The 26299-nt window shown below is 49.1% G+C and overlaps 1 protein-coding gene across 8 annotated transcripts in view; it reads left to right on the forward strand.

Moving 5' to 3' along the window:
* Nucleotides 1–26299, forward strand: part of SEMA5B (semaphorin 5B) — a 159680-nt gene that overhangs the window by 87074 nt on the left and 46307 nt on the right. For all 8 annotated transcript variants that reach the window (XR_005019737.1, XR_005019736.1, XM_036851157.1 and 5 more), the window contains exons 3-8: nt 5107–5206; nt 10527–10572; nt 22746–22808; nt 23178–23276; nt 23724–23937; nt 24604–24889. Coding sequence is in view for 6 of the 8 variants with exons in the window: in XM_036851157.1 (XP_036707052.1) it covers nt 5107–5206; nt 10527–10572; nt 22746–22808; nt 23178–23276; nt 23724–23937; nt 24604–24889 (808 nt within the window). In the remaining 2 variants the exon portion in view is untranslated. The remainder of the gene's footprint in view (nt 1–5106; nt 5207–10526; nt 10573–22745; nt 22809–23177; nt 23277–23723; nt 23938–24603; nt 24890–26299) is intronic.

Consider the following 26299-nt stretch of genomic DNA (forward strand, 5'->3'; position numbering starts at 1 on the left):
CGCAGGGTCTCTTTGGCTGTTGGAAGTCATTTCCTGTAGGGTACGGGAGACTCTTCCTCTGGGGATAGATGTAAGAAGGATGGGCAGCCATGAGCTGGAGGGATCTGATTTTAGTCTTCAGACAATTTGTTCAGGCCCTTCATCCATTTTTCCCTGGGGGAGGAGGTGGTCTTTCTCTGGAATTCCTTTGCTGGAGAATGAGGTTATGGATGCCCGGGGTGCTGTAGCCAAGAGTTGGTTGGTCATCTTGTGCTTCCAGCTCTTCTGGAAGCACAAGCTCTATTTCTTGGCTACCCTGGGAAAGAATGAAGCTGACTCACTCATTAGGAAGTGCCTGGAGATCTCTGGAAAGGTTCCCTGTGCTCTAAGATGGCTGCAGGGATGCCCGTCTGTGGCGCCTTGGGAGCCCCCAGGAAAAGGGGCCTTGATGACAAATAACTCCTTCTGTCAAGGGAGGGCATGAGAGTGTCTTATCATAGTCTTTCCCAGACTGGAGTTTGTGAATGGCTGGACATATTCTGAGGGGTCCATAAGTTCTCAATAAGTTTCTAAAATTAGTATATACATTTGATGATAATCTAAAAACATAACAAAACACAAATTCTGGAGCATCCTGCATGTTCTCCCTCAAACTGTTAGCCAGTTTGGTGGTCACTGGGGGTGTTAGGACCACATCGACACTTCAGGGTCCATCACCTAAATGATGGAGCTCACACTGGGACCTGCAGATGTGGTCTCAGGGGTCCCCAGGTTCTTAAGTTTGATAAACACCCATCCTATTTCCTCTTCACAGTAACGCTGGCAGTGAGGCAGGGCAAGGGCTCTCACCTCTGTTTACAAATGGCTGAGGTGTAGACGGTTGGAGGTACTTGTCAGAGCCAGGTCTCCATATCCGCCTCCTGACTCCGTCCCGGGCTCTTCCCACTCCCCGCCGCAAAGGGACCAGGCGCTCCACCGTCAGATGCACAGCAGCCCATCCTCTGCGATTCCACACAGCCAGCTGAGAGGGGCCAGATGGAAACCAGAGTGGAGAAATGAATCCATAAGACCGAGGCGGGCATGGGATTCGGGGGGTGGGGAAGGCAGTATGGACAGGAGTTGGGGCAGCGAGGTGGGGAGGCTGGAGGCGTTTCAGATGTGTGGGATTCCCAGCTGTGGGCTGCCTCCTGTCTCGGGGAGGAGGGTTTCCAGCTGTCTTCTCTGTGCTGTCTTGTTTGAGCTGGGATCTGAGGCTTCGAAGGCTTAAGTGGATTAAAGCAAATTAGTAATGTCCTTAAACCTACAAAACGCACGCACGCTCTCCGACTTCTGATGGCTCCCGGAGGCTGTCACTGAAGGGAGGGACCAAGGAGCAGAATTCTGAGGGTGTCCTCCTCATGCGGGGGCCGCCTGTGGCAGCTCCTAATGAACCCTTTCTTCTCAGGGGCTTTGCTGGGGCACGGTTGGCCTGGCTGATCCTGGGGCCATGGACAATGGAAGGAGAGCAGGGAAATCCCTGTCACCCAGCCAGGCTGGTCTGTACTGGAACAAACTGGCTGGTGATGGGAGGAGGGTGGAGAGGTGGAAGATGTGTTCCTTGAAAGCCTGGCTTCCTTGACACCATTTCTGATCTTCAGCTGTAAATTACTTGAATGAAACTGACTTCCCACCCCGCCCCCTTTCAGAAGGAAGGAATGAGGCTCAGAGTGACATAGGCAGTTGACACAGAGTGACTAAGAAATCCCCTGAGTCCCAGGTGAGCAGAGATGGTCCATCATAGACTGACAGCCCTGGAGACGGGAGTCATCTCTGTTTTTCCTCCTCAGGCCTCCTGGCTTCCCCAAAATTCACCCATTCCCTCTTTCTGATGGCTTTGGGTTTTCCTGTCTATTGGCCAAATTTTTCTTGGGCCCCTGACCCAATACCTGACTCCAGGCACGGAGCTGGATGCTGCGGGGCCTCAGAGGTGAAGAAGTTTCCTTTGAGTACTCATGTCCCTGTTGTTCCTTAAATGTCGCTCCTTTTGGTCCCCCAGTGCAGTTAGTCCTGGATGAGGGCTGGTCCTCTTGTCTCCCCACATCCTTTAGTTCTGCTGGGCACAGACTAGGGACTCCATTCATGTTGGGTGACTATGTTCTGGGTGATGCCATGTTCCAGAGAAGCTGCCATAATCCAGCCCCGCACCAACCCCCAGCTTCCAGATGTTACATTTTACTTCTGACAGTTGAGTAGGCTTCTAACCCTGTAGCTGTGAGTTTCCCTCTCCCCTGACACCTGGCTGATCTGTGAACAACCCCTACATACCCCAGAGGAGCTGCCAATTGCAGAATCTGACAGACGTTTTTCTGTTTTGTAAGGTTAAATTTTCTCCTATGGGTTTCTTTTAAGGGGATCCATCTGTGTTTCCCTCTGGCCTACACGTTATTCCTTTTGCCACAGCTTGGCCTTTCTAGGTGGTGGGGAGAAGCCAGTATGGGGTTAACACTGGCAGTGGTTAATCCACAAAGTGGGTAATTGAATTGACTATAATTAAAATCACAGGCACGTCATGGAGAATGTCATTTTTCTCTTAAAGTCACTGTCCAAAGCGTTCACTGCACACGGAGCTCAGAACGTGCTCGGTGTTTTAACAACAGCCTTCCCTCTGGTCCTCTTTGCCTGTGTAATAAGAGGAATCTGGCTCCCTTCCCAAGACAGCTCCCCCAGGATCACCGCGCTGTGCCCGCTGCATCTCCCCCCTTGCCCCTTCCCCCTTGCCCTTGTCAGTCACTTCGGGGTAAGGAAGAGGGACAGAAACTGGAAGGGACCGCCTCCCCTCCTCCACCCCCACCTCCCACTGTCATCCTGGCTCCTGCCCTGTTTCCTCTTCCTCTCCCTTCACCCCAAGAAAGGGTTGGAATGAAGGCTGAGCTGAGCTATCTCCAGATGGAGTTTCTCCTGGTTTGCCGCAGACCAGTCATGCCACGTCTTCCCCTGTTCAGCTGCCCACATCTGGAATACCCCTGTCAGAAGGGAAGAAGGGGATTAAAGTGCAAGCCGGTTGCTACTATTGGAGAGCACCCAGTATGCTGGGGATGGCAACCCCTCTCACACACACATACACATACCCCACCCGGAAAACAGATGAGCACATTCAGAGTGACAAAAACGTGCAATGTGGATGGAACACGAAGGGTGGAGAGAATATGGAACAAAATAAGATCAGGATGGAGAGGTTATAATCCAGGAAGGCTTCCTGGAGAAGGAGGACCCTTGGCTTAGTCTCTAAGGTACCATGATATCCTATCAGGATTTCTGAGAGCGGCCCTGAGGTCAGCTAAAAACCCGGCCTACCCGACTCCAGATCCACTCCTTATACTGTGATCACCCAAATGCCATTGCAACTTCGTGATGGTTCTTGCCAACCTATAGTCACCTGTTGAGGGCAGAGGCAGACACAAAGGATTTGCTTCATTTTGCTGCAGTTTTTCTTTCTTCTTTTTTTTAATCGTGCATATCACAGTTTTCTGAAAAACATCCAACTCGCAAAACCTTCAGTTCTCCAGGGAGCGATTAAGTGTTTGCCTGCCATGCAGAAATGAAGGGCTGCTTTTACTCTGTAGTGGAGGGATAATGAGCACTGATTTATTTCCCTTGGATTACACACACACACATAACACACACACACACACAGACACACACTACTCTGAGCCTTCTGGGAGCCAGTTACTAATACACTGTGAGGAAGAAATCTCAGGGCCTCCTCACATTCCCCTCATCTTTACCCTATCGGCGTGAAAGTTCCTCTGCCCCACAGCTTTCTCTCTTTACTGGTCAGTTCCCTCACATCCATGAGGAAGGGGCTGAAGGAGAGCTGTTAAGGGGCTGTGAGCCAAGATGGGGGAAGTGGTTCTCCATTTGGAGGGAAAGTCAGCTGGGCACTGTTCCCCAGCTGTACCCTCTCCAGACCACTGCCCCATCCATCCAGAGGGCTTCGAGGTCTCCTCTGCCCACCTGGTCCCCATGAAAGACTTTGGCCTTGGCTGGGAAGATCCTTCTTGGAGACAGAGATGGGCACTGCCCACCCACCCTCCATTTCTTCCACCTCTGTGGAGTCTTGTCTGAAAACCTGAGGCTTCTTGTACAAAAGGGAGTTGACGATTATTCATACAATCATTCAAATACTTCCAGGTGCTGGGCGGAGGCTAGAGCTCTCAGAAGCAAGATTTTCCCTGTCCCCCAGGGCAAACTACCAGATTAGACACCCAGTGAGATAGGAGCTTTGATGGCAGTCAAGAAGAGGTCTATAGGAGCCCGTCACCTTGCGTGGGGGAGTCAGGGAAGGCTTCTTGGAGGAGGTGGGTGGGGATGGGGACAAACAGGAACTGTTCCATTGAGGAAGAATAGAATTGCAAAGGTTTGCAGGCTCCTGCAGGATAGATCTGGAGATGTGCACTGTGTTCTGGTTGAGTGTGGCTGGAGTGGAGGGTGTAAGGGGGAATGTATAAGCAGAAGCATCATTCTTTCAGTGGATCACTAGATCACTAATGTGCCAGGCATTCATTCTACTTGGGAGGACAGTGGGGCCAGAACCCAAAGGAGTTGGGACTTTTCCTGGAGGAAACTGGGAGCTATTAAAGAGTTCTAAGCTAGAGAGTGACATAACCAGCTTTGCATTTTAGAGAGATCACTTTGTTGCCTTGTGGGAAATGGGCTGGAGGGGCAAGAGTGGAAGCCATGCCAGTTAGGATGCTGTTGGCACCAGTCCAGGCAAGAGATGATGGTGGCTTGGCTGGGGGATAGGGTGCGGAGGGCGAGATGGATGGATTTCAGAGAACGGACAGGATTTGCCAGTGTGTTTGGTGTGGCTGGTGAGGGTCTCGGGGGGTCAAGGATGATTACAGGTGTCCCTTTGCGCAGCTAGGGGGTGGGTGGAGCCCTTCTCTGAGCTAGGGAACAAAGCAGGAGCAGTGACACCACCCCCACTCCCTGTCCCCCAGCCGGCTGCTCACAGAGGTGGGCAGGCAGAACCCAGGTCTCCGGGGTGCCCCTGCCTCACTGCAGCCCTTCCGTTCTTGGGTCCGACGCTGGTGCAGCTGGGAGCCCCTGGGCCGACAGTAACCGAATGGCTGCTTCTCCCTCCCCCAGATCTGAAGCCATGGGTCTCTAACTTCACCTACCCTGGAGCCCAAGATTTCTCCCAGCTCGCTCTGGATCCTTCCAGAAACCAGCTCATCGTGGGAGCCAGGTAATGAGGTACAGGAGGGTTGGGGCCAGGACTGGGGGATCAATTCTAAGCGAATTCAGTGGAGGGAATATTATTTGGGATGACCCTCTGTGGGCAGACCCTCACCCTGGGCTCCTGTTCCACCCTACCAGGCCCTCTCTGTGTCTGAATGTCAGTCCCCCAGAAAAGGAAGCAGTGGATGGGTGGGTGGGGGGAGGTGGGAAGGAAGTGATCTCCAGATCTCAGCAAGCCACATTCCTCAGTGTCTGGCAGTTATTAAGGGCAGGAATGCCCGCTGGCAACCTCCTAGCCCCTGTCCCTGCCATCCTGCCAGGACCTACCTAGCTGGTGTCCTCCCAGGGAGCTCCATGCAGAGAAGGTGCCCAGAGCCCCCTGCTGGCCGGCTGGCTGCCTGCACCTGGGACATGGGACACCGGCCACGTGCTTCTTTTATGAAGGACCTCACCTCCCTGTTGCCCGATATCAGTTAGCCCCACTGCCCAGGTCTGGTATTCAAGGGGTAATACACTCTAGGGAGGACTTGTAGAGACTTTACAGAGTGGAGTAGGAGGAGAGAATCCTCACAGAATCATAGACCGTCAGCTCTGGTAGGGAAGGGAGCTTAGAGATGGTCTGTGGGACCAGTGGGAATAGCAGCATCGGTAGCATTGGGAAACTCGTTAGAAATCAAATTCTTGGGCCCTACCCCAGACCTAATGAGTCAGAAACTCTGGGGGTGGGGCCCAGCAACCTGTGTTTTAACAAGCGCCCCAGGTAAGCCTGATGCACACTGGAGTTTCAGAATCACTGGCCTAATCCAACTGTCCTCAATTTAAACATGAGGAAGCAGAGGCTGGAGTGGGGAAGGTGACCTTCCCAAGACCACATAGCAAGATGACAACAGAATCTGGGGACGAGAACCCAGGTCCCCTAACCTCAGGGCTAGAGTTTTTTCTGCCAACCCACGTTACCACCTCCAACTGCACTGGTGTTTTTCAGAAGCTCTCCGCCCCAGGGGTTCTGATTCAGCAGGTCTGGGGTGAGGGAGGATGGCCACTGGGTTGGACGCCTCCAGGCTCCACTGTGTAGCTGACCATTCTTGACTTCTGGGCTTTCCTGAGTGGCCCCACCCCTTCATTTGCCACGTGAAAATGAGGCAAGTCGAGGACAGAGCTCTGGACCAGATGAGCTGCATTCTTGTCCTGGGTGGTCTTGACCTGTGAGCCTCAGTTTCCTCATCTGTAAAGTCTGGGTTATGTGACACTGCCAACATCACAGGGCTATTAAGAAGCTGGGGCGGAATGCATTTTATTTTTTTAATTTTGAAATTAACTTATTATTTTGCATCAGTGATATGTGTTATGGTATAACATTCAGAAGGTACAAAAGTGAAAAGCAGGGCCAGCCCGCTACACCAAGCAGGACCCCTCACTGGAGGCATGCCCTGTGGTGAGTTCGCATGTCCTCTCCAAAGTAATCTCTACATATGCAAGTATACAAGAGTGTGGACCTTATTTTCCCAGCAAAGAGAATCATTGTTTTACTTTTTATGTTGAGATAATGGTAGATTTACATGCAGATGTAAGAAATAATACAGAGATCGCATCCTTATATCTTTCACCCCGTTCCCCCCCAACAGTGGTAACATCTTGCATAACCATAATACAACACTGCAGTCAGGAAGCTGACATTAATGCCATCCTTCCACCTGATTCAGTGTCCACCAGCTTTACATATGTAGTTTTTAGAATCCTGATGCCTTTGAAATAAGTAAGACAGAGAAAGACGAACACCGAATGTTATCATTTATATGTGGAATCTAAAAAATAAAACAAATGAATTAATATAGCAAAACAGAAACGGACTCACAGATATAGAGAACAAACTAGTGGTTACCAGTGGGGAGAGGAAAGGAGGGGGGCGATAGGAGTAGGGGATTAAGAGAAACTACTGTGTATAGAAAAAATAGGCCACAAGAATAAACTGTACAGCACAGGGAAATAAAGCCAATATTTTATAATAACTTTAAATGGAGTATAAGCTGTAAAAATACTGAATCACGGGGCTTCCCTGGTGGCGCAGTGGTTGAGAATCTGCCTGCCAATGCAGGGGACACGGGTTCGAGCCCTGGTCTGGGAAGATCCCACATGCCACGGAGCAACTGGCCCCGTGAGCCACAATTACTGAGCCTGCGCGTCTGGAGCCTGTGCTCCGCAGCAAGGGAGGCCGCGATAGTGAGAGGCCCGCACCGCGATGAAGAGTGGCCCCCGCTTGCCACAACTAGAGAAAGCCCTCGCACAGAAACGAAGACCCAACACAGCCAAAAATAAATTAATTAATTAAAAAAAAAAACAACTGAATCACTATGTTGTACACCTGAAACTACTGTAATATTGTAAATCAACTAGACAATAAATAAATAAATAAATTTTAAAAATCCTGGTGCCTTTGCTCTGAACCTTGTGGAAGCATTTTGAAAGCTGCCATTCATTCTGCACCTGCCATGTGCCAGGCACTATTTTATGTACCAAATGTATAGTAAAACGTCTAAAACGTATAGTAAATCAGGCATGTAATAAGTCATGTCATCTTCACGGTAACCCCAGGCAGTAGGTTCTATGATTATCCCCATTGTATGGACCAGGAAACTGAAACGCAGGAGGGTTGAGTCACCTGCCTGTGCTCACACTGCTCTTCCTGATCCTCTTCCTCCCCCACATGCGGGTGAGGGGAGACATCCCTTTGCCTGGGTCCTTGAGCCTGGCTATGTCCACAGAGAACCGGGGGAAAACCTGGACCAGGTCCCTTGCACCCCTTACAGCAAATGAAGTGGGTCCTCAGCTTCTTCCTTCTCCCCCTTTCTCTTGGAGCTTCTTTCCTTCCTCCTTCTCTTCTCCCTGACATTTTCCCCCTTCTCTGTGACCCCCTGGGCCTCTGGAATTCAGGCTAGGGAAATTTTTTATTCATTTATACCCCGCCTTGTTGCGTAAGGGGTTTAAGATGGGTCAAGCTTCAGAGATTTCTCTCTGTTCTTATCTCCCAGGGAAGCAGACTTCGATGTTGTGATGAATGATTTTTGTTGAGATAAAAATGAATAAAGTGATGCAATGTTTCCCCTAATTTTTTAAAGCTGTGAGCAGATGCCTGTGTTACCTGAGCAGACAGCTGGGGCAGAGCCTTAAGCTGGAGCCCATCCGTCCCCAGGCTGGGAGGGTGGGGGCAGAGGAGGGGCCTGGGGAGGGACCTCAGAGGCCTGGAGCCAAGGTCCCCTAGTGAGGCCCACCAGGACAGAAAAGCAGCCGAGTGGGTCCTGGACCCAGAGCCAGAGGTGTCTCCTTCAGGCCCCTGGATTCACTCAGCAGGGCCTCTCCCTCTCTTTCTGGCCCACTCGACAACCTTTCCCCTCATTTCTCAGCACAGCTAAGGTGGGCCAGAACTTTCTAAAGCGATCATTCCTGAAAACTTCAGGAACCAAGAGGAATGGCCAGAAGAAGATGTAAGAAGGAAAGAAAAATCTTAGGGAAAACCCAAACTTTACATCTGTTTGACGTTAATAAAGCCTTTCAACATGCGTCACACCATTCCTCTGTCTCCACGGCCCTATGAAATAAGAATGACAGGCATTAGTTTCTCCATTTTACAGATGCGGACACTGAGCCCCTCAGAAGGCCCCCAGCAAGTGGCTGAGCTGGAATTCTCCCTGCCTCTGCCACAGGGGCTACTCTGAACCTGCAACCACTTTCATGTGGCTCTCTGACCCGGGGGTCCTGCCACCCTCCGAGTCCACGCATAGTGCCTTGTGGCTCCAGAGTCCGTGCAAAGCAGTTTCAGCAGCGCCTGACCCCATGAGCGCTCAGTAAGTGGGCGATAGTCATAGTAGTGATGGTATCATCATTACTATTATTTAAGGTGTTTTTTTTTTAATTAAGACTTTATTTTTTTAGAGCAGTTTTAGGTTGGCAGCAAACTTGACAGGAAGGTACAGAGAGTTCCCATAGGCACCCCCGCCCCACACAGGCCCAGCTTCCCTCACCACCAGTAGCCTCCACCGCAGGTGCATTTGTTACAATTGATGAACCTACACTGACACATCATCATCACCCAGAGTCCAGAGTTTACCTTAAGGTTCACTCTTGGTGGTGTACATTCTGTGGGTCTGGACAAATGTATAATATCATGTATTCATCATTAGGGTGTCATACCTAGTAGTTTCACTGCCCTAAAAATCCCCTGTGCTCTGCCTGTTCATCCCCGCCGCCACCCCACCCCCTGGCAACCGCTGATCGTTTTAATGTCTCCATAGTTCTGCCTTTTCCAGAATATCATATAATGAAATCATACAGCATATAACCTTTCCAAATCGGCTTTTTTCACTTAGTAATATGCATTTAAGCTTCCCCTACGTCTTTCCATGGCTTGATAGCTCATTTCTTTTTAACACTGAATAATATTCCATTGTCTGGATGCACCACAGTTTATCCACGCAACTACTGAAGGACATTTTGGTTGCTTCCAAGTTCTGGCAATTATGAATAAAGCTGTTATAAACATCCGTGTGCAGGTTTTCGTGTGGATATGAGTTTCCTTATTTAAGGTTTTCGAGCAGCAGGCTGGTATGATGAAAGCAGCGTTTGAGGAGGGTGAATCTGGCAGCCCCGTGCAGGTGGCGATGTGGAAGAGAGGAGCCACAAGGTGGCAGAGGGGCAGTTTGGGCAAAAGGAGACAGGCTGGTCCAGGGAGGTGGCCATGGAAAGGTCAGATCCAGAGTCACTGACCGCGGGAGGGACTGCGGGAGATGAGGAAGCAGACAGGACTCCAGGGGCCCAGGCCGTGGAGCCAGGACAGATGGCTGGCCTGTCTGAGGAGGGGAAGTGGGTCAGGGAGGTAGTCGAGGGAAGGAGGAAGATGACCTGCCTGGGTCCTCACAAGAGCTCCATGAGGCTTTATGTTGAACAGAAACAGTTTCCACGGTTGGGAAAGGGGTGTAGGAAGCTCTGCCCTGGGCCTGCTGGGATGGCGGGGAACAGAGACAGCGTGGGCTTTGGGGGCAGATGCGTCTGGGTTTCAATCCCACCTCCTGCACTTACTATCTCTATGATTTGGGCCATTTACCCAAACTGTTTCCTCGTCTGTAAAATGGAGTTTTCTCTCTACTCCCGGCGTGGCAGTGCAGATTAAATGAGCACACGGAGGTGGAGCTCTCCCTGGGGTCGGCCCATTGGCAGCCGTCTGCAGTCGGCACCCAGTCCTGGCACCCCACGAGGCAGGAGCCACGAAGCTGTTCCTGGAGACCTACCTGCAGAACCGGCCTGACTTACCGTCTCTGTTTCTGTTTTCACAGGAACTACCTCTTCAGACTCAGCCTTGCCAATGTCTCCCTCCTTCAGGTACATTTGCTTCCCTTCCCTGTAATTTCCCTGGTATTTGGGGGCTGGGGCCAGGGCAGCACAAGGAGCGAGATTCAGAATTGAACCCCCAGGGTTGAAATCAGGAGCCCTGTGTCCTTTTCACTGGCTGTGGGCTCACACCGGCGGTCGGGGTAATGGCCGGGAAGATATTTGGAAGTGGGGGCGCGGCCACAGGAACATGGGGGCACACGCAGGGCTCCTGCGCTGTGAGGACAGGAGCTAGGTGCTCCTGTTTGCCTGGACTGAGGGGTCCCAGGACGCAGGACTTTCACTAGAACCAGTACAGTACTGGGCAAACTGGAACGGCTGGTCATGCTAAGTCCAGCTGCTAAATCCACAGGAGGGTCTCTGGGTTTGGGCCTCGAGGGAAAGGGTGTCCCTGGTTCCTTTCTTAGCCTGGCCTGAGTGATCCCATTGTAGCTCAGCATTTTCACTGAGCTGCGATTGATTTGTTATCTGCTGCCAAGAAGGACTCCCCCAGCATAATTCCCTAAGTGCTTTGGGAGGCACTTTGATGGGACTCCTTGATCCAGAACATTTATCCCAGATTGAGAAACAGATGCCATATCATCTCTGCAGAGGCTGGACATTCTAGAGAAAGGAAGGCCATCTCTTTGTCAATGAGGGGAGGGCCTCAGTTCCTGTGTCCAGGTGAGGCTTGCTGGTCTCCAGTGATCAAGTGTTCCTTGAGCACTTGCTGTGTATCAAAAGTGAGCTGGGGGAGGAGGGGCTATAAGACAAGCAGAGTCTCTGGCCGCTAGGGCTCACAGCACAGCCAGGAAAAGATGATGAGTGATACACAGAAACTAATTAGAGAATGGTACAAGGAGTTAGTCAGGGGCTGGGCTATTTGGTATAGTGTTTCACTACAAAGGGCAGTTGGGGAAGGGGAGACCTCCTTGGTGAGCTAGTGTGACACTCTGGCCTAGTTTCTTCTAGCTGCACCTGGGTCTAGACCCCGAGGGGCCATTGCAGCTGGTTGCCACAGAGGAGGTGCTCCACAGGGAGCAGAAAAGGTGTGACCATCCAAAAGGAGGAGCCAGGAAGAACTAGGGGAAATTGAAAAGAAATTCCATTCATCCATTTTTAATAAACATTAATAAACATTAACAAATATTTATGGAATACCTACTAAATGCTGGGTCCAGTCCCAGGCATGGTACTAGGCATTTGAGATCCAAAGGTGAATCAGGCTCTGTCCCTTGCCTGAAGGAGCAAGCACATAAGAGATCATAAACGATTCCCTTTCCTGGATGGGACATGTTCCTGGGGCCTGGGCTGGAGCAAGGTGGAGTAAATTCCCAGAGGCAGCATCCCATGTCCTGCCAGCTTGGTCGGTCACAAGCAGCCCAGCCAGAGCCTAGTTTCCAAGTGACTTCCATGGGAAATGAAGCCAAGATGCCAAACCCTGCAGGTCAGGGCCTGGGGGCAGCCAGTGCAGAGATGGTCCAAAGTGGGTGGGAGGAAGTGGATCCGAGGGTCCTGCCTTGTGCTCAGGAGGCAGTTGGCTTTTTATTAAGTTCCCATGGTCTGCAAATGAAAGTCTTCTGGGAACAGTAAAGTGGCCAAAGTGGGGAAAGAGAGACAGATGCACAGAAATAATGGCAGCGCTGTGGGAAGCATGTAAGAAGGGGTGCATGCCAGGTGCCAGGTGCCCAGAGGCATGAGGAACCCCCAGGCTCTGCAGGGTCTGAAAAGTCTTCCCAGAGAGCTGCCCTTGGGCTGCAGTTTGAAGGATGGGGTTTGGCCAGGCAGCTAAGGAGGCGACAAGCTGTGAAATAGCATGGAGCACCGAGGGGAGCAGTGTGGCAGGATCATGGGGTGGGAGTGGGATAAAGGTAGGAGATGAGGCCCAGGAAGAGAGAGAGGCTACATCACAGAGGGTCTTCATGGCTGAGCAGAGGGGTCCATATTTTATTTTGAAGGCAAAGAGGTATAAGCCGAGAAGTGGCATGAACAGATCTGGTGTTCAGATCACCTAGCCCAATGCAGAGAATGGATTAGCAGAGGAACTGGTTAGGAGAAACGGCAATAACCCAGGTGATTGATGGGGAGAATTGAATTAAGGCAGCAGAGTGGGGATGGAGAGAAGAAAGGAAATGATCTTCAGGTGGCAGAATCATACAGCGTCACAGCATCGCACGGCTCCACAGAGCACCAGGCACATTGTCTTCTGTGTGAAGGTGACCCCTAGAGTTGGGAAGGTGGCAGCTCTGGAGGGCTTAGCGAAGGCTTGGACTACAGTGGTGCCATCTAGGTTTCTGGCTTGCAGAGCTGGGTAGCATAAATCAGGATGGGACTGGGGCTAGCCTGACTCTAGACACTGGTTCTCCCTTGGTTGCCCCCTAGAATCACCAGAGGAGCTTTAAAAAGCACTGATGCCTCAGAGGTTCTGTTCTAGGGTACAGCCGGGCACTGGGATTTTTAAAGGCTCCCAGGTGATTCCTTTGTGCAGCCAGATATAGGAACCACTGCTCTAGGATGTTAAGGCCTTTTTTGTAGATGCTGCCCAACTGGTTCGGCTTCCCCAGGTGTCCTTGACAGTTGACCTGCAGGTCCTGGGTCCCGTACCTTACCAGATGGTAGGACCCTCCGGCTTGATGCTGAGGCCTGGCTTTTGGTTCATTCTGCTCCGTGTGCATCTGGTCTCAGCCATGGGAAGGTACCTTCTGCCAGCCCTATCACTCATGATTGAGGCAGGGGCTGGGCCTCTGGGGCTTTTCTGAAGGCTTTTCTGCAGACCAACCACAACTGCATCAGGAATTGGTTTTACCACCTTCCCAGGGTGTCTCTTAGGGCCTGACTCCAGGAGTTCAGATTGGATTCTCTGTAACAGAACTAAGGAGATAAATAAATACAATTCATGGTCACATCCCCACCTCCCCACCATAGGGGGAACCACCTAGCCACAAAGAGAAGGGAACGAGAGAGAAGTTAGAGCGGGCTGTCCAGCATCCCCTCGACCAGGCAGGAGGCCGACCTCAGCCTCTGGTCTCCTGGTTTGTCCTCTGATGAGAAAGCCCTGCCTTTTGACCATGAAAGCTGGACTTCATTGAGCGCTCCTCCATTGCCCTGTCTGGGGCTTTGGGTTCCTGTTTATAAGCTTTCAGTCCACAGCATCTGCTATCACAATTGACTCACAGCAACTAAGTGCTAAAAATGAGCTGCACCCCTTTGCTGAAAAGAGGAGACAGGGTCAAGGCCTCCCCGTTCCCCAGCCCAACTTCCTTTACTCTCCATCCTGCCTGGGGCACACACGCAGTTATAACTCTCCATTACAGCCAACAGATCCTCCCACATGGCCCCAGGGTATGATTTAACCAAACTCAAACCTCAGTGCTTTATTGATAGTTTAAATAATTAACATCCCTTAAAGAAAAATCTAAATGCAAACAGTTTATGCAAACCAGTGTCCATTAAAAGGACTTCTAAGTACCTAACCCCTGTTAAACAATTTGTGTAAGCTACTCTTCCTTAAGGAAAATAGAAAAACCCAGCTTCCTTCTCAAGTCTCTAAGCAACAAGGGAGGAGAGATGCAGGTAGCGGCAGAGGGGGCAGAGTGCGTGCGTGCCTGCGTGTGTGTGTGTGTGTGTGTGTGTGTGTGTGCGCGCGTACACGCCCGTGCTTGCAGAAGGGGAGGGGAAACCAAATCAGCTCACCAGTGATTGTTATTTATCACTGTAACTTAATAAACTGGTTGTGGGAAAGAAAAGGTGGCGAGTGGTCAACAGTGTCAGGGGGCTGCTGAATGATAAGCTTACTTGGATTTGTCAATCAGGAGCTCATGAGCCACCTGTGCCAGAGCAGTTCCAGAGGATGACGTGGCTGGAGGCCTAATTGCAATGGATTTATGATCTTGGGCTGCCACATGTCTTGCATGTGCAGACATGGGGACTGTTCTGCACATTTGCATCAGGATGCACATGGGGCTTTGTTTGCGCCTGGGCAGATGGTGAGGCTGATCCTGAGCTCTTTTCTATTTGTCTCCACATTGTCCAAACTAAGCTGGCAGCTCCATAGTTTTTTGAAATCTAAACTCTGATGAGTGGTGGACTTAATGCTCAGCTGTTTTAACGTTCAGCCATTGTCTCTGGTGTCCAGGGGAGTTGCTGAGTCTATAAGGAGATTATCCAGTTCCTGGCTGTCTCAACTGCTTTCCCCATACCAGAAAACCACGCAGTTTCTCTTTACTAGAGATTGCCATCCTGGAATTTCTGGGACAGTCCTACTTTAAGGCATTCTACATGGCTGATTGATCGTACACATCTTATCTCCACTCCTTCACAAAATTCACTAAAAGGACAGTGAGAAATTTTAGAAGGTACAGATCTGCAGTGACAGAGAGAACAAAAGAGATGTCAGTAGAGAAGAGATTAAATGTATTCTGGGAAGGTGGAAAATGGATGGAGCAAATCATAACCAATTTAGTAGAGCAGAACAGTTTACAGAGGGAGATATGGCAGAGAAGCGTGATGACTCCCCAGGAGGCCTCAGAAATTGGGGTGTTGGATATTGTGGAATGTGAGGATGAGGTACAAGGCTAAAAGGGGGAAATGGTTGAAATTATCTAAATTGAGAGGTCAGAACCCAGATCTCCTGTCCCATCCCACACAGTAATCCCTTCCTCCATTTACCCCTCCCCCAATAAAGGGAGATTAAGACCCTTTTTTTCATTTAAAAAATTTTTTTATTGAAGTGTAGTTGATTTGCAAAGTTGTGCTAATTTCTTCTGTGCAGCAAAGTGACTCAGTTATACATATATATATACTTTTTCATATTCTTTTCCATCTTGTTTTGTCACAGGATATTGAATATAGTTCCCTGTGCTATACAGTAGGACCTTGTTGTTTATCCATCCTGTATATAATAGTTTGCCTCTGCTAATCCCAAACTTCCATTCCTTCCCTCACCTCCCCCCACCACCTTGGCAACCACAACTCTATTCTCTATGTCTGTGAGTCTTTCTGTATTGTAGATATGTTCATTTGTGCCATATTTTAGATTCCACATATAAGTGATATCATATGGTATTTGTCTTTCTCTTTCTGACTTACTTTGCTCGTTATGCTAATCTCTAGGTCCATCCATGTTGCTGCAAATGGCATTATTTCATTCTTTCTGATGGCTGAGTAACGTTCCATTGTCTATATATACCACATCTTCTTTATTCTTTCATCTGTTGATGGACATTTAGGTTATTTCCATGTCTTGGCTATTGTAAATAGTGCTGCTGTGAACATAGGGGTGCACGTATCTTCTTGAATTATACTTTTGTCTGGGTATACGCCCAGGAGTGGAATTGCTGGATCATATGGCAACTCTAGTTTTAGTTTTTTGAGGAACCTCCATACGTTTTCCATAGCTGCTGCACCAGTTTACATTCCCACCAACAGTGTAAGAGTGTTCCCTGTTCTCCACACCCTCTCCAGCATTTGTTATTTATAAACTTTTTAATGATGGCCATTCTGACAGGTGTGAGCTGGTACCTTGTTGTAGTTTTGATCTGCATTTCTCTAATAATTAGCAATGCTGAGCATCTTTTTTTTTTTTTTTAAATTTATTTATTTATTTTTATTTTTGGCTGTGTTGGGTCTTCGTTTATGTGTTAGGGCTTTCTCTAGTTGCGGCAAGCGGGGGCCACTCCTCATCGCGGCGTGCGGGCCTCTCACTATCGCGGCCTCTCTCGTTGCAGAGCACAGGCTCCAGACGCGCAGGCTCAGTAGTTGTGGCTCACGGGCCCAGTTGCTCCGCGGCATGTGGGATCCTCCCAGACCAGGGCTCGAACCCGTGTCCCCTGCATTAGCAGGCAGATTCTCAACCACTGCGCCACCAGGGAAGCCCACTGAGCATCTTTTGATGTGCCTATTGGCCATCTGTATGTCTTCTTTGGAGAAATGTCTATTTAGGTCTTCTGCCCATTTTTCGATTGGGTTGTTTGGTTTTTGTTGTTGTTGAGTTGCATGAGCTGTTTGTGTATTTTGGAAATTAAGCCCTCGTTGGTCGCATCATTTGCAAATATTTTCTCCCAGTCCGTAGGTTGTCTTTTCATTTTGTTTGTGGTTTCCTTTGCTGTGCAAAAGCTTGTAAGTTTGAGTAGGTCCCATTTGTTTATTTTTGTTTTTACTTCTATTGCCTTTGGAGACTGACCTAAGAAAACATTGGTACAGTTTATGTCAGAGAATGTTTTGCCTATGCTCTCTTCTAGGAGTTTTATGGTGTCATATCTTATGTTTAAGTCTTTAAGCTGTTTTGAGTTTATTTTTGTGCATGGTGTAAGGGTGTCTTCTAACTTCATTGATTTGCATGCAGCTGTCCAACTTCCCCAGCACGACTTGCTGAAGAGACTTTTTTCCCATTTTATATTCTTGCCTCCTTTGTCAAAGATTAATTGACCCTACGGTGTGGGTTTTTTTCTGGGCTCTCTATTCTGTTCCACTTATCCATCTGTCTGTTTTTGTGCCAATACCACGTTGTTTTGATTACTGTAGCTTTGTAGTATTGTCTGAAGTCTGGGAGGGTTATGCCTCCTGCTTTAAGACCCTTTCTTTAAAGACCCAACTGGTGAGGCTCCAAATTTGGAGACCCCAGGAAAGGTGAAATCGCACTGATGGGGTACAGGGCTAGAACAATATTTCTTTTTCTCTCTTTGTGCAATTTATTTATTGAAGAAAACTGGTCATTTGTCCTATAGTGTTTCCCACAATCCTGACTTTGCTGATTGTAATCCAAATGGTACAATTTAATGTATTCCTCTGTTCCCTGTATCATCTGTGAATTGATTGTTAGATTTAAAGACTTTATTTAGTTTAGATTCTGGCAAGATTACTTCAGATGTGTTATTGTATACTTTTTTAGGCAGTACATAGTGTCTGATTTTCTGTTTTTTTTTTAATGTTAGCAGCCATTGATGATTGTTTCCCAGATCCATTAATTCTTTAGGTGTTACAGTACATTAGCTGGACTACTTCTACAAGGAGAAACTTCTCCTCATCTCCTATTTGATTACCCAATGATACAATCATATAGAAAAGGCAGGATAAATATTTGATACTCTGTCTTTATTCACCAGTTTTCAAATAATGAACTGGCTTGGAAGTATCTGTCAATGATGATCAGTTAATTTAATTATTATTATTATTATTATTATTATTATTATTATTATTACAGACTCATGGCTTTAAACATTGTGGGTGTTGCAACCCATTGCAGTTATCTCTCATGACTATCCCATCTTTCGCCAGTAGGGGGCCTCTTCAAATTGGCTCCTGGGCCTATGACATTATGACCCTAGTGGTCTTTGCTTCCTTACTATTTGGTGTGAGGAGATATTCTAGGCTCACCTTGTACATTTCCTGCCCCAGACCTAGAATTAGTCATTTCTCCAAGAAACCTTGGCTCCTTTCAGTGGGAAATGGTTAGTGATTTATTTTTAAATATAAATAGCCAAAAATCACCAAACATTTGAGGAAAGCCTCTACAGTGAAAGAGAAATATCAAAACAAACAAGCAAACAGAATGAAGGAAGTTGTAAGAAACAGGGACAATGCAAGACATACAAGAAAACACTTCGTAAATTAATTTTAAAAATTAATTAGAATCTTCTGAGATATAAAAATATATTTTGTTTATAAAACATTAAATTAAAAATGAAAATTTAAAAAGTGATTGGGGAAATAAAAATTGAATGGAAGGATTAGAAGATAAAGTCGAAGAAAAATCTCTCAGAAATTAGAACAACGACAAAAAAAAGAAATGAAAAACAGGAGAGAAATAACAGAAAACTAGAGGATCAATGCACAAGGGCCAACAGTGGATTGGATTAATAAGAGTTACAAAAAAGAGAACAGAGAAAAAAATGAGGAAGAAATTATGGATGAAATAACATAAGAAAATTTGCCAAAATAGAGGATGAGTCTTCACATTGAAAGGGCTGACTGAGTTCCCAAAAGAGACCCTGCACTAAGGCACATCAGTGTGAATTTCAGGACACTGTTATCAAAGGTGATTCTAAAAGCTTCTAGCTTTTTTTTTCTAAAGAGAAAAAGAGAAAGAAAACGATCACTACAAAAGATTGGGAATAAGAATTACACCAGACTTCTCAGTAGCAACACTGGAATCTAGAAGACAATGGAGGAATAAATGCCTTTACAATTCTGAGTGAAAATTATTTTCAACTTAGAATTCTATACCAAAACGATCAATCAAGTATGAAGATAGAATGAATCAGACATGCAAGAATTTACAAAAATTGATCTACCATGTTCCTTTTCATAGGAAGATACTGGAGATGTGTTCTACCAAAATAAGCAAGTAATTCAAGAAAGGGGAAACACAGGATTCAGCAAACAGGAGAGGAGTGGAGGTAAGTCCCAGGTTAACAGCAAAACAGGAGACCTCAAGAGCAACCAGGTCATACTGGGGCAGAAGGCTGGAGGCTGGCAGGAGGAAGAGAATGGGAATTAATAGGTTATCTGAACCATTTGTGTGTACAGTTGTTAGCAGATGATATTGAGAGGGACTGTTGGGCATTAGGGAAAAATCAGTGATAGGTACGTTGTAAAACAAGCCAATGAAGAAAGTCAAGACAATTATTCAGTCCAGGAAAAACAAAAAGTTGGTCAAGAAAGGATACCTCGGGGCTTCCCTGGTGGCGCAGTGGTTGGGAGTCTGCCTGCTAATGCAGGGAACACGGGTTCGAGCCCTGGTCTGGGAGGATCCCACATGCCGCGGAGCAACTAGCCCGTGAGCCACAATTGCTGAGCCTGCGCGTCTGGAGCCTGTGCTCCGCAACGAGAGGCCGCGATGGTGAGAGGCCAGCGCACCGCGATGAAGGGTGGCACCCCACTTGCCGCAACTGGAGAAAGCCCTCGCACGGAAATGAAGACCCAACACAGCCATAAATAAATAAAAAATTTAAAAAAAAAAAAAGAAAGGATACCTCATCAGAATAGGCATATTTCATTGATTCTCAGAGGCATATGTTTTCACATTTTACTGAGTCTGAAGTCAGGCCATGTCTTTCTGTCAAAGGCATCTTACAGTCACCATTGGCCAGACCACAGTCCTGATGGAGTTGTCTCTACCTGTGAAGGTGTGAACTTGGTCATTATTCCTGGTGTTCTCACCCAGCAACAGCCACCCATTGATATCTCAGCCCACAAACCATTTTAGGATCATATGAAGAGGGACTAGGAGTCCTGGTTTGTCAGAAAACCTTCTGTGGACACCTGCTGGTAAGATCAAGAAGGTGCCAGCATCCAACCTGCAGAATGGGGGCAATGACTTGGAAGAAAATTCTGGAAACCAGAGAGGAATACTCTTGAAGAATTGCTGCATCACTGGCTTCCTGGGTGGTTCAAAAAACGATAGTCTAAAACAAGCAAACAAACAAAACAACAGAAAATGAGCACTGATGACAATAGAAAAGTGATTCAGAAGAGATGAACTCTGAATTCAGAGAAGTTTAAGAATATTTAATTAATTTTGCTTACATTTTTCTTTTTTGTGTGCACAAGATTAATATATGATTAAATATATATCTAAATAAGAGCACTTCCAATAAGCTTACTTTAAAAATTTAAGTAATAAAGGAGTGCAGCAGTATGTTTTCTTTCTTCATGGTTCCTATTACGATAGATGGTGTCTTACGTTCAGTGAAATCTGGGGTTCTAGTTGGTAGCAGTGAACAATTTTCACACATTCACAATAAAGTAAATACCGGTGTTGATTTTAAAGTATTAAATAATTATATTAAAATATTAAATAATTAATATTACATAATTATAATGGGAGGACAGGGAGAGGGGAAATGTATGTGTGCTTTGGGGTGGGGGAGAATGGGGATGGGTAAGTGGAAAAAAATCTTCACCTCCGTAACAGGAAGTCAGAAGATGAAGTCTGAGATTGACACATATTTTTGAGAAATTGGATTTAAAAAAAACACATACAGAAAAATAGCTAAAGGAGTCTAAAGTAGTTTCCTTGGGAAATGGGGCTGGGGTGTGAGAAGAGCCGGATGCTGAGGGCTTCTTAAATTACTTTTTCATACTGTTTAACTTTTTCAACTCTGTGCATCATTATTTTGATAAAAATAATTTTTAAAATAAAAATAAATAAAATGACTCAAGCCTGTTCTGTGCTGTTATCATTATAAATATACATGTTCTTTTCAGGCCATATGTTCTAACTTTTGGTTTGAGAAATCTACTCACTGTGAGAGGCTGCAGGATGTAACAGAGAGAGCTTAGCTCTAGTGTCAGCTGTCTGGGTTTGCATCTTGGGTTTGTTGCTTACTGGCTTTGTGACTTTGGGAAAATTGCTCAACTTCTCTGAGCTTCATTGTCCTCACCTGTAAAATGAAGAGAGAGGTGTGTCAAGTGCCTGTCCTGGTGCTCAGCTCCATGTGACTGTCTAACACCTTTTGATTGTACACAGCTGTCCCCCATGAGCCCGCAACCCTCACAATGGGATTCCCACCCCCTTAGAAATAAGGCTGACCCCTTTAAAGTGCCCTGGTGCTCAGGGACCCCAAGGCCCCAGCAAGGCCCCTTTGTCCACACAGTCCCCCTGCAGCCACCCACTGTCCAGAGCTTTAGGCCTGGACATCTGCAGTATATGTGGGTCATTGCCCTTTTCTGCCCCCAGAGGCCCTGAGTTTCCTTGTTCATATCCCTCTTTCTTCTCACATCAGGCTCAGTCTTGGAGCTGATGTGCTGAGTATGACAATGCCTCCATTGTTCCTGGCCAGAAGCCCATGGCTCTGTGGCCAGATGCCAGGGGTCATTTGCCCTTCTCCAAGGTCTGGGAGCAGAGACCTGAGCTCCAGGCCTGGCACGGCAGGATGAGCCCAGCCTGGTCATCAGTCTGATGGAGGCATGACCAAACTCACCACCCAGCTCCCGAATCCAGGGTCTGCAGAGGTCAGCCCTCCCACTGCCCCACCAGGCAGGCGCCCTGGGGCTGTGGGTGAGCTGCAGCCTGGACGGCAGAGAGCAGCCCAGCTGCTCCGGCTCCCAGCACCTCTTCCCCTCCTACATCCTGGGTCCTGGAGCTCGGCAGGCAGTGACTGCATGCCTAGAAGGAGCTTTGTTAGAAATTAAAAGCAGGTGGGCTGTTTTTCTTTCTTTCTTTTTCTTTTTCTTTTTCTTTTTTTTTGTTTGCCCGTTTGGATAGAGAAGCTGCTTGCTCAGGGCTCCCTCTCCCAGGACAGGTAGGCAGTTCATGTTTATACATGTGACCCAGAAGTATATAATGAGCCACACTCCAGGGCTGACACTGCCTGGACGTGAAGGGTATCACTCCTCCCTCCAGCCGCTCTTCAGTGACTGGGAGTGACATCTACTCTCAGAGAGTAGATGAAGGGGAACGGGGTTTTCTGGGTGGGGACAGCTCTCTCCTAAAGCCCTGGGCACTGGAGAACATGCAATGTCCTCTGAGTCCCTGAGTGGAAGCTGTGTTCCCAAAACATGACCCCACGATAGAGCATGAGTGATACTACAGGGAAACAAGGAAGCAGCCTGTACAGAGGTGGGGCGAGGGTAGCAAGTAAGCAAGGGGAAGTCCTAGGTCCTTGAGACAGTGGGATGAAGAGGAAAAAACCACATAGCCTTTGAACCAGGGATGTGGGTTCCAATCTCTGCTCTACCACATACCAGCGGCAAGTCATGCAGAACTTTGCAGGGTTGTAGTGGGCAGGTGAAATCGATCTCCTGTATCTAAGATTGGCCGATCTAGCCTTTCCTCCCTCCCTGCCTCCCATTTCATTCGAGGGACATCTGGCACAATTCCGATCTCCCACTCAGGGCCTGGGGTGGGAATGAAGGTCCTTGGCCACCCAAAGTTCCTTGGCTAACCTGGGGAAGGAAGGGCTGGGGAGGTCCCAGGCCAGAGCCGCGTGGGGACGATGTGGGATAAGGCGGTTTTTACTCCAGGCTTCCCCGACCCAAGCAGGTGTGGAGGGTTTTGGGCTGAGGGGGTGTCTCGGGGTAAGGAGTCTGGCAGCCCTGCTGGGTCCACGTGGATATTGTGCGAGGAACCTTACCCTGCAGGCCGTAGCTGGCCCTTTCCCAGCTCTGTCCTCTCCAGCCATGGCTACTGCCTCTTCTGGCTATGAGTGGCACAGCCGTGTGATGTCTGTGTTCTCCTCCCACAGGCCACAGAGTGGGCCTCCAATGAGGACACACGCCGCTCCTGCCAAAGCAAAGGGAAGACCGAGGTACGTGGCCTTGGCAGCCAGGGGCCTGGCTTAGAGCCGGCGGGAGGCTTGTGGTTGTAGGGATGGAGGGGCACCGTGTGGGCACGAGGCCACCTGCATGAGAGGCCCAGCCTGGAGGAGCCAGGGGCTCCTGGTGCAGGTGGGGATGCAGCCTGAGCGTCTGAGTGGGCGGTGAGGCAGGGACCCGGCCTGGGAGGGAGGTGGGGGGGAGGGGAGACATCCACAGATGCAACCTCAGCTTCAGAGTGAGGTGGATCTGGAGCAGAGAAGAGTGCTTTCGAATATTTGTGGTGCAGTGGAGGAGGGAAAGACACCCAGCTCTGCAGCTAGAGAGCTTGTCCCTCTGTTACTTCCCCTTTCTTGCTTCAGGAGGAGTGTCAGAACTACGTGCGAGTCCTGATTGTCACTGGCCGGAAAGTGTTCATGTGTGGGACCAATGCCTTCTCCCCAGTGTGCTCCAGCAGACAGGTGAGGGCTGTGCAGCGTCAGGCAGACAGAGGGGGACACCAAGAGCTTCTCTCACTCAGGCACACAGCCTTGGAATGGGGCTGTCAGTTCAACACAAAAACCAAAACGAAAAGGATGCCCAGTTAGATTTGAATTTCAGGTAAAAAACAGACAGTATGTTAGTATCAGTATGTCCCAGGCAAGATTTGGGGCATCCTTACACTAAAAAATTATTCGCTGTTCATCAAAATTCAACCTCACCTTGGAGGGCCCTGACTCTTGGTACACCTCTCCCTCCATGATGACTGCTCCCTCAGAGGGACTGTGGGGTGGGCAGTGAGGAGGAGGGGGAGGGAAGCAGAGGCCCAGAGAGACCAGGGACCCAGGAGGAAACAAATCTCTGGGGTGGAAAGAACAGGCAGCCCCAGGGCCTCGGGGAAAAGCGCCCCATCTCCCCATTATCCCCAGGTGGGGAACCTCAGCCGGACCGTGGAGAAGATCAACGGTGTGGCCCGCTGCCCCTACGACCCGCGCCACAATTCCACAGCCGTCATCTCCTCCCAGGGGGAGCTCTACGCAGCCACGGTCATCGACTTCTCAGGTCGGGACCCTGCCATCTACCGCAGCCTGGGCCGCAGGCCACCACTTCGTACCGCCCAGTATAACTCCAAGTGGCTCAATGGTAAGGAGATCCAGCCCGGGGGGCTCCCCTGGTCCTAAGCCAGCCAGCCCACCCTGACCCCCATCAGTTTCCTTCCTGCCCAACCAGAGTGGGGCAGATGGTCGCCCAAGGACCACAGCATGCTGGAGAGGGACTGTGGATGAAATCACAGATGTCCTGAGGACCCAGAGCAGATAGAGGGCAGGCTACGAAGGGAGAAAAGGAGTTAGAAATTGATGAGGTGGAAAGGTTATGGGAAAGAAGAGATTGGAGGAGGGTGATTTGAGTTTCTTGCCCCTTGGAGTTTAATCCCTGCTTCTCCACTAATGAGCTGTGTGGCCTTGAGCAAGTACTTGACCTCTCTGTGCCACAATAGTCTCATCTGTAATATGGGGACGATCATAGTATATACCTCATAGCTTATTAAGAGGATCAAACGGGTTAATCCATATAAAGTACTTATAACAGTGTCTGGTACACAGTGAGTGCTCAGTCATCCGTGTTAACTATTATTATAACTGCACTTTGCGTTGGAGGTGGGAACAGGGTTAGAGCCCCCAGGTCACCAAGCTGGTGGGGGGTTGTCAGGATGCCCATCTGAGGAAATGGAAGTAGTCGAGTACTCCCAGCTCTGCCCCCTTCCTCCCTCCTGGCCTGACCCACCCCTTGTTCCTCTTCTGCCCCCAGAGCCAAACTTTGTAGCAGCCTATGATATCGGGCTGTTCGCGTACTTCTTGCTGCGGGAGAACGCGGTGGAGCATGACTGTGGACGCACCGTGTACTCTCGGGTGGCCCGCGTGTGCAAGAACGACATGGGGGGCCGGTTCCTGCTGGAGGACACTTGGACCACGTTCATGAAGGCCCGGCTCAACTGCTCCCGCCCGGGCGAGGTCCCCTTCTACTACAACGAGCTGCAGAGTGCCTTCCACCTGCCGGAGCAGGACCTCATCTACGGGGTCTTCACCACCAATGTGTGAGTCCCTGCCCTCCCCCACCCTCCCCTGGATGTCAGGAATGCGCTCTGACCTGCTTCGAAGCCTGATGGCTTCGGGCAAGTCCCTCTCTGAGCCCTTGTTTCTCTTTCTGTAAAATGGGGATTGCTGTGCCTTCTGCACTGGGTCCTCTGAGGATTTTGTGACTTGCTGCCTCCGGAGAGGTAAGCACGTGTTCTGGGTTGCTGTGACGGGCAGGCCTAGGCCAGATATGAAGAAAGTAAAAGGAGCTGGATTGTGGCTCCGGGAAGGAAGAACTTGCTGGTGATGAAAGTGAAATAGGCTGCCTTCGATGAGGGGATGGCAGTCCCAGGAGGGTCCAGCAGCTGCCCATCGGGGAGGCTCAGAGGGGACTCTTTACCCTTCCAACCTCAGGACTCCATGATCCTGCTAAATCTAACTATCAGAGTCTTCTGGCAATCCCGACTGCCCTGGAAAACACAGGCTGGGAATTAGGACCCCTTTTGTTTCCTAGGTGTGAGGAAGGGTAACCCCCATGGAGATCATGAGACCCTCCTTCCACCGCCTCTTCTGTGTAAAGGCTGACCCATTCAGGTGATTTTTTTATAGAGAATGCTGAATGGGCGGCAGAGACCAAGAAACACATTTGTTGTACAGGATGCTGTGCTGGGTTCTTTGTAAGGACAGAAACATATGAAGCATAGAATGGAGTTTGCTTATCTAGGGCCCCAGATAGCAGGCATTGGATGAGGGCCAGGTTAGCTACAGGAAGGATAGTCTAAGGGGATGGACAGGGAGGAGAGTAAAACAGGGAAGCTGGAGCAGAGAAGCCATCCAAGCCAGGGGACAGACATGCAGCACAGCCCACACAGGCCATGAGCTGACAGCGGGGACTTAGTGACCAGCCCACTGTCAGCAGCAGAAGGTGGGCAGCCGTGAGCAAAGGGCAGGAGTCACTGGAGAGGCATCAAGGGAAAATAGCAGCATTAGTGTAGACTGCAAATTGTTTATGTATTGTGCACCTTCACCATGCCCCAGGTTCTTGTCATGGTGGAGGTCAGGGGGATGGGGGACACACCAGTGAGCAAGAGCAGACCTGACTCTGCCCACAAGGAGCTTACATTCTCGAGAATGGCCAGTTTTAACTGTAATAAATTCTACAGAGGGAAAGGGCAGTGTGCAGAGAAGCTGTGATCAGTGTGGAGGGTTGATGATCAGGGAAGGCTTCCTGTAGAATGTGACATCTACGGGATGACTGGGAATCATCCTGCAGCTAGGGGAGAGGAGCATTGCAGCCCAAGGGAACAACATGTACAAAGCTTGGGGTGGGAAAAAATGTTTGAGGAACTGAGAGGAGACCCGTGTGGCAGGAACCTGGCGGGTGAGGAGGCGAAAGACAGGAGAGTCAGCCGAGGGGTGGGCATGGGAGC

Source organism: Balaenoptera musculus, chromosome 4, assembly GCF_009873245.2.
Source record: "Balaenoptera musculus isolate JJ_BM4_2016_0621 chromosome 4, mBalMus1.pri.v3, whole genome shotgun sequence".
Lineage (NCBI taxonomy): Eukaryota > Metazoa > Chordata > Mammalia > Artiodactyla > Balaenopteridae > Balaenoptera > Balaenoptera musculus.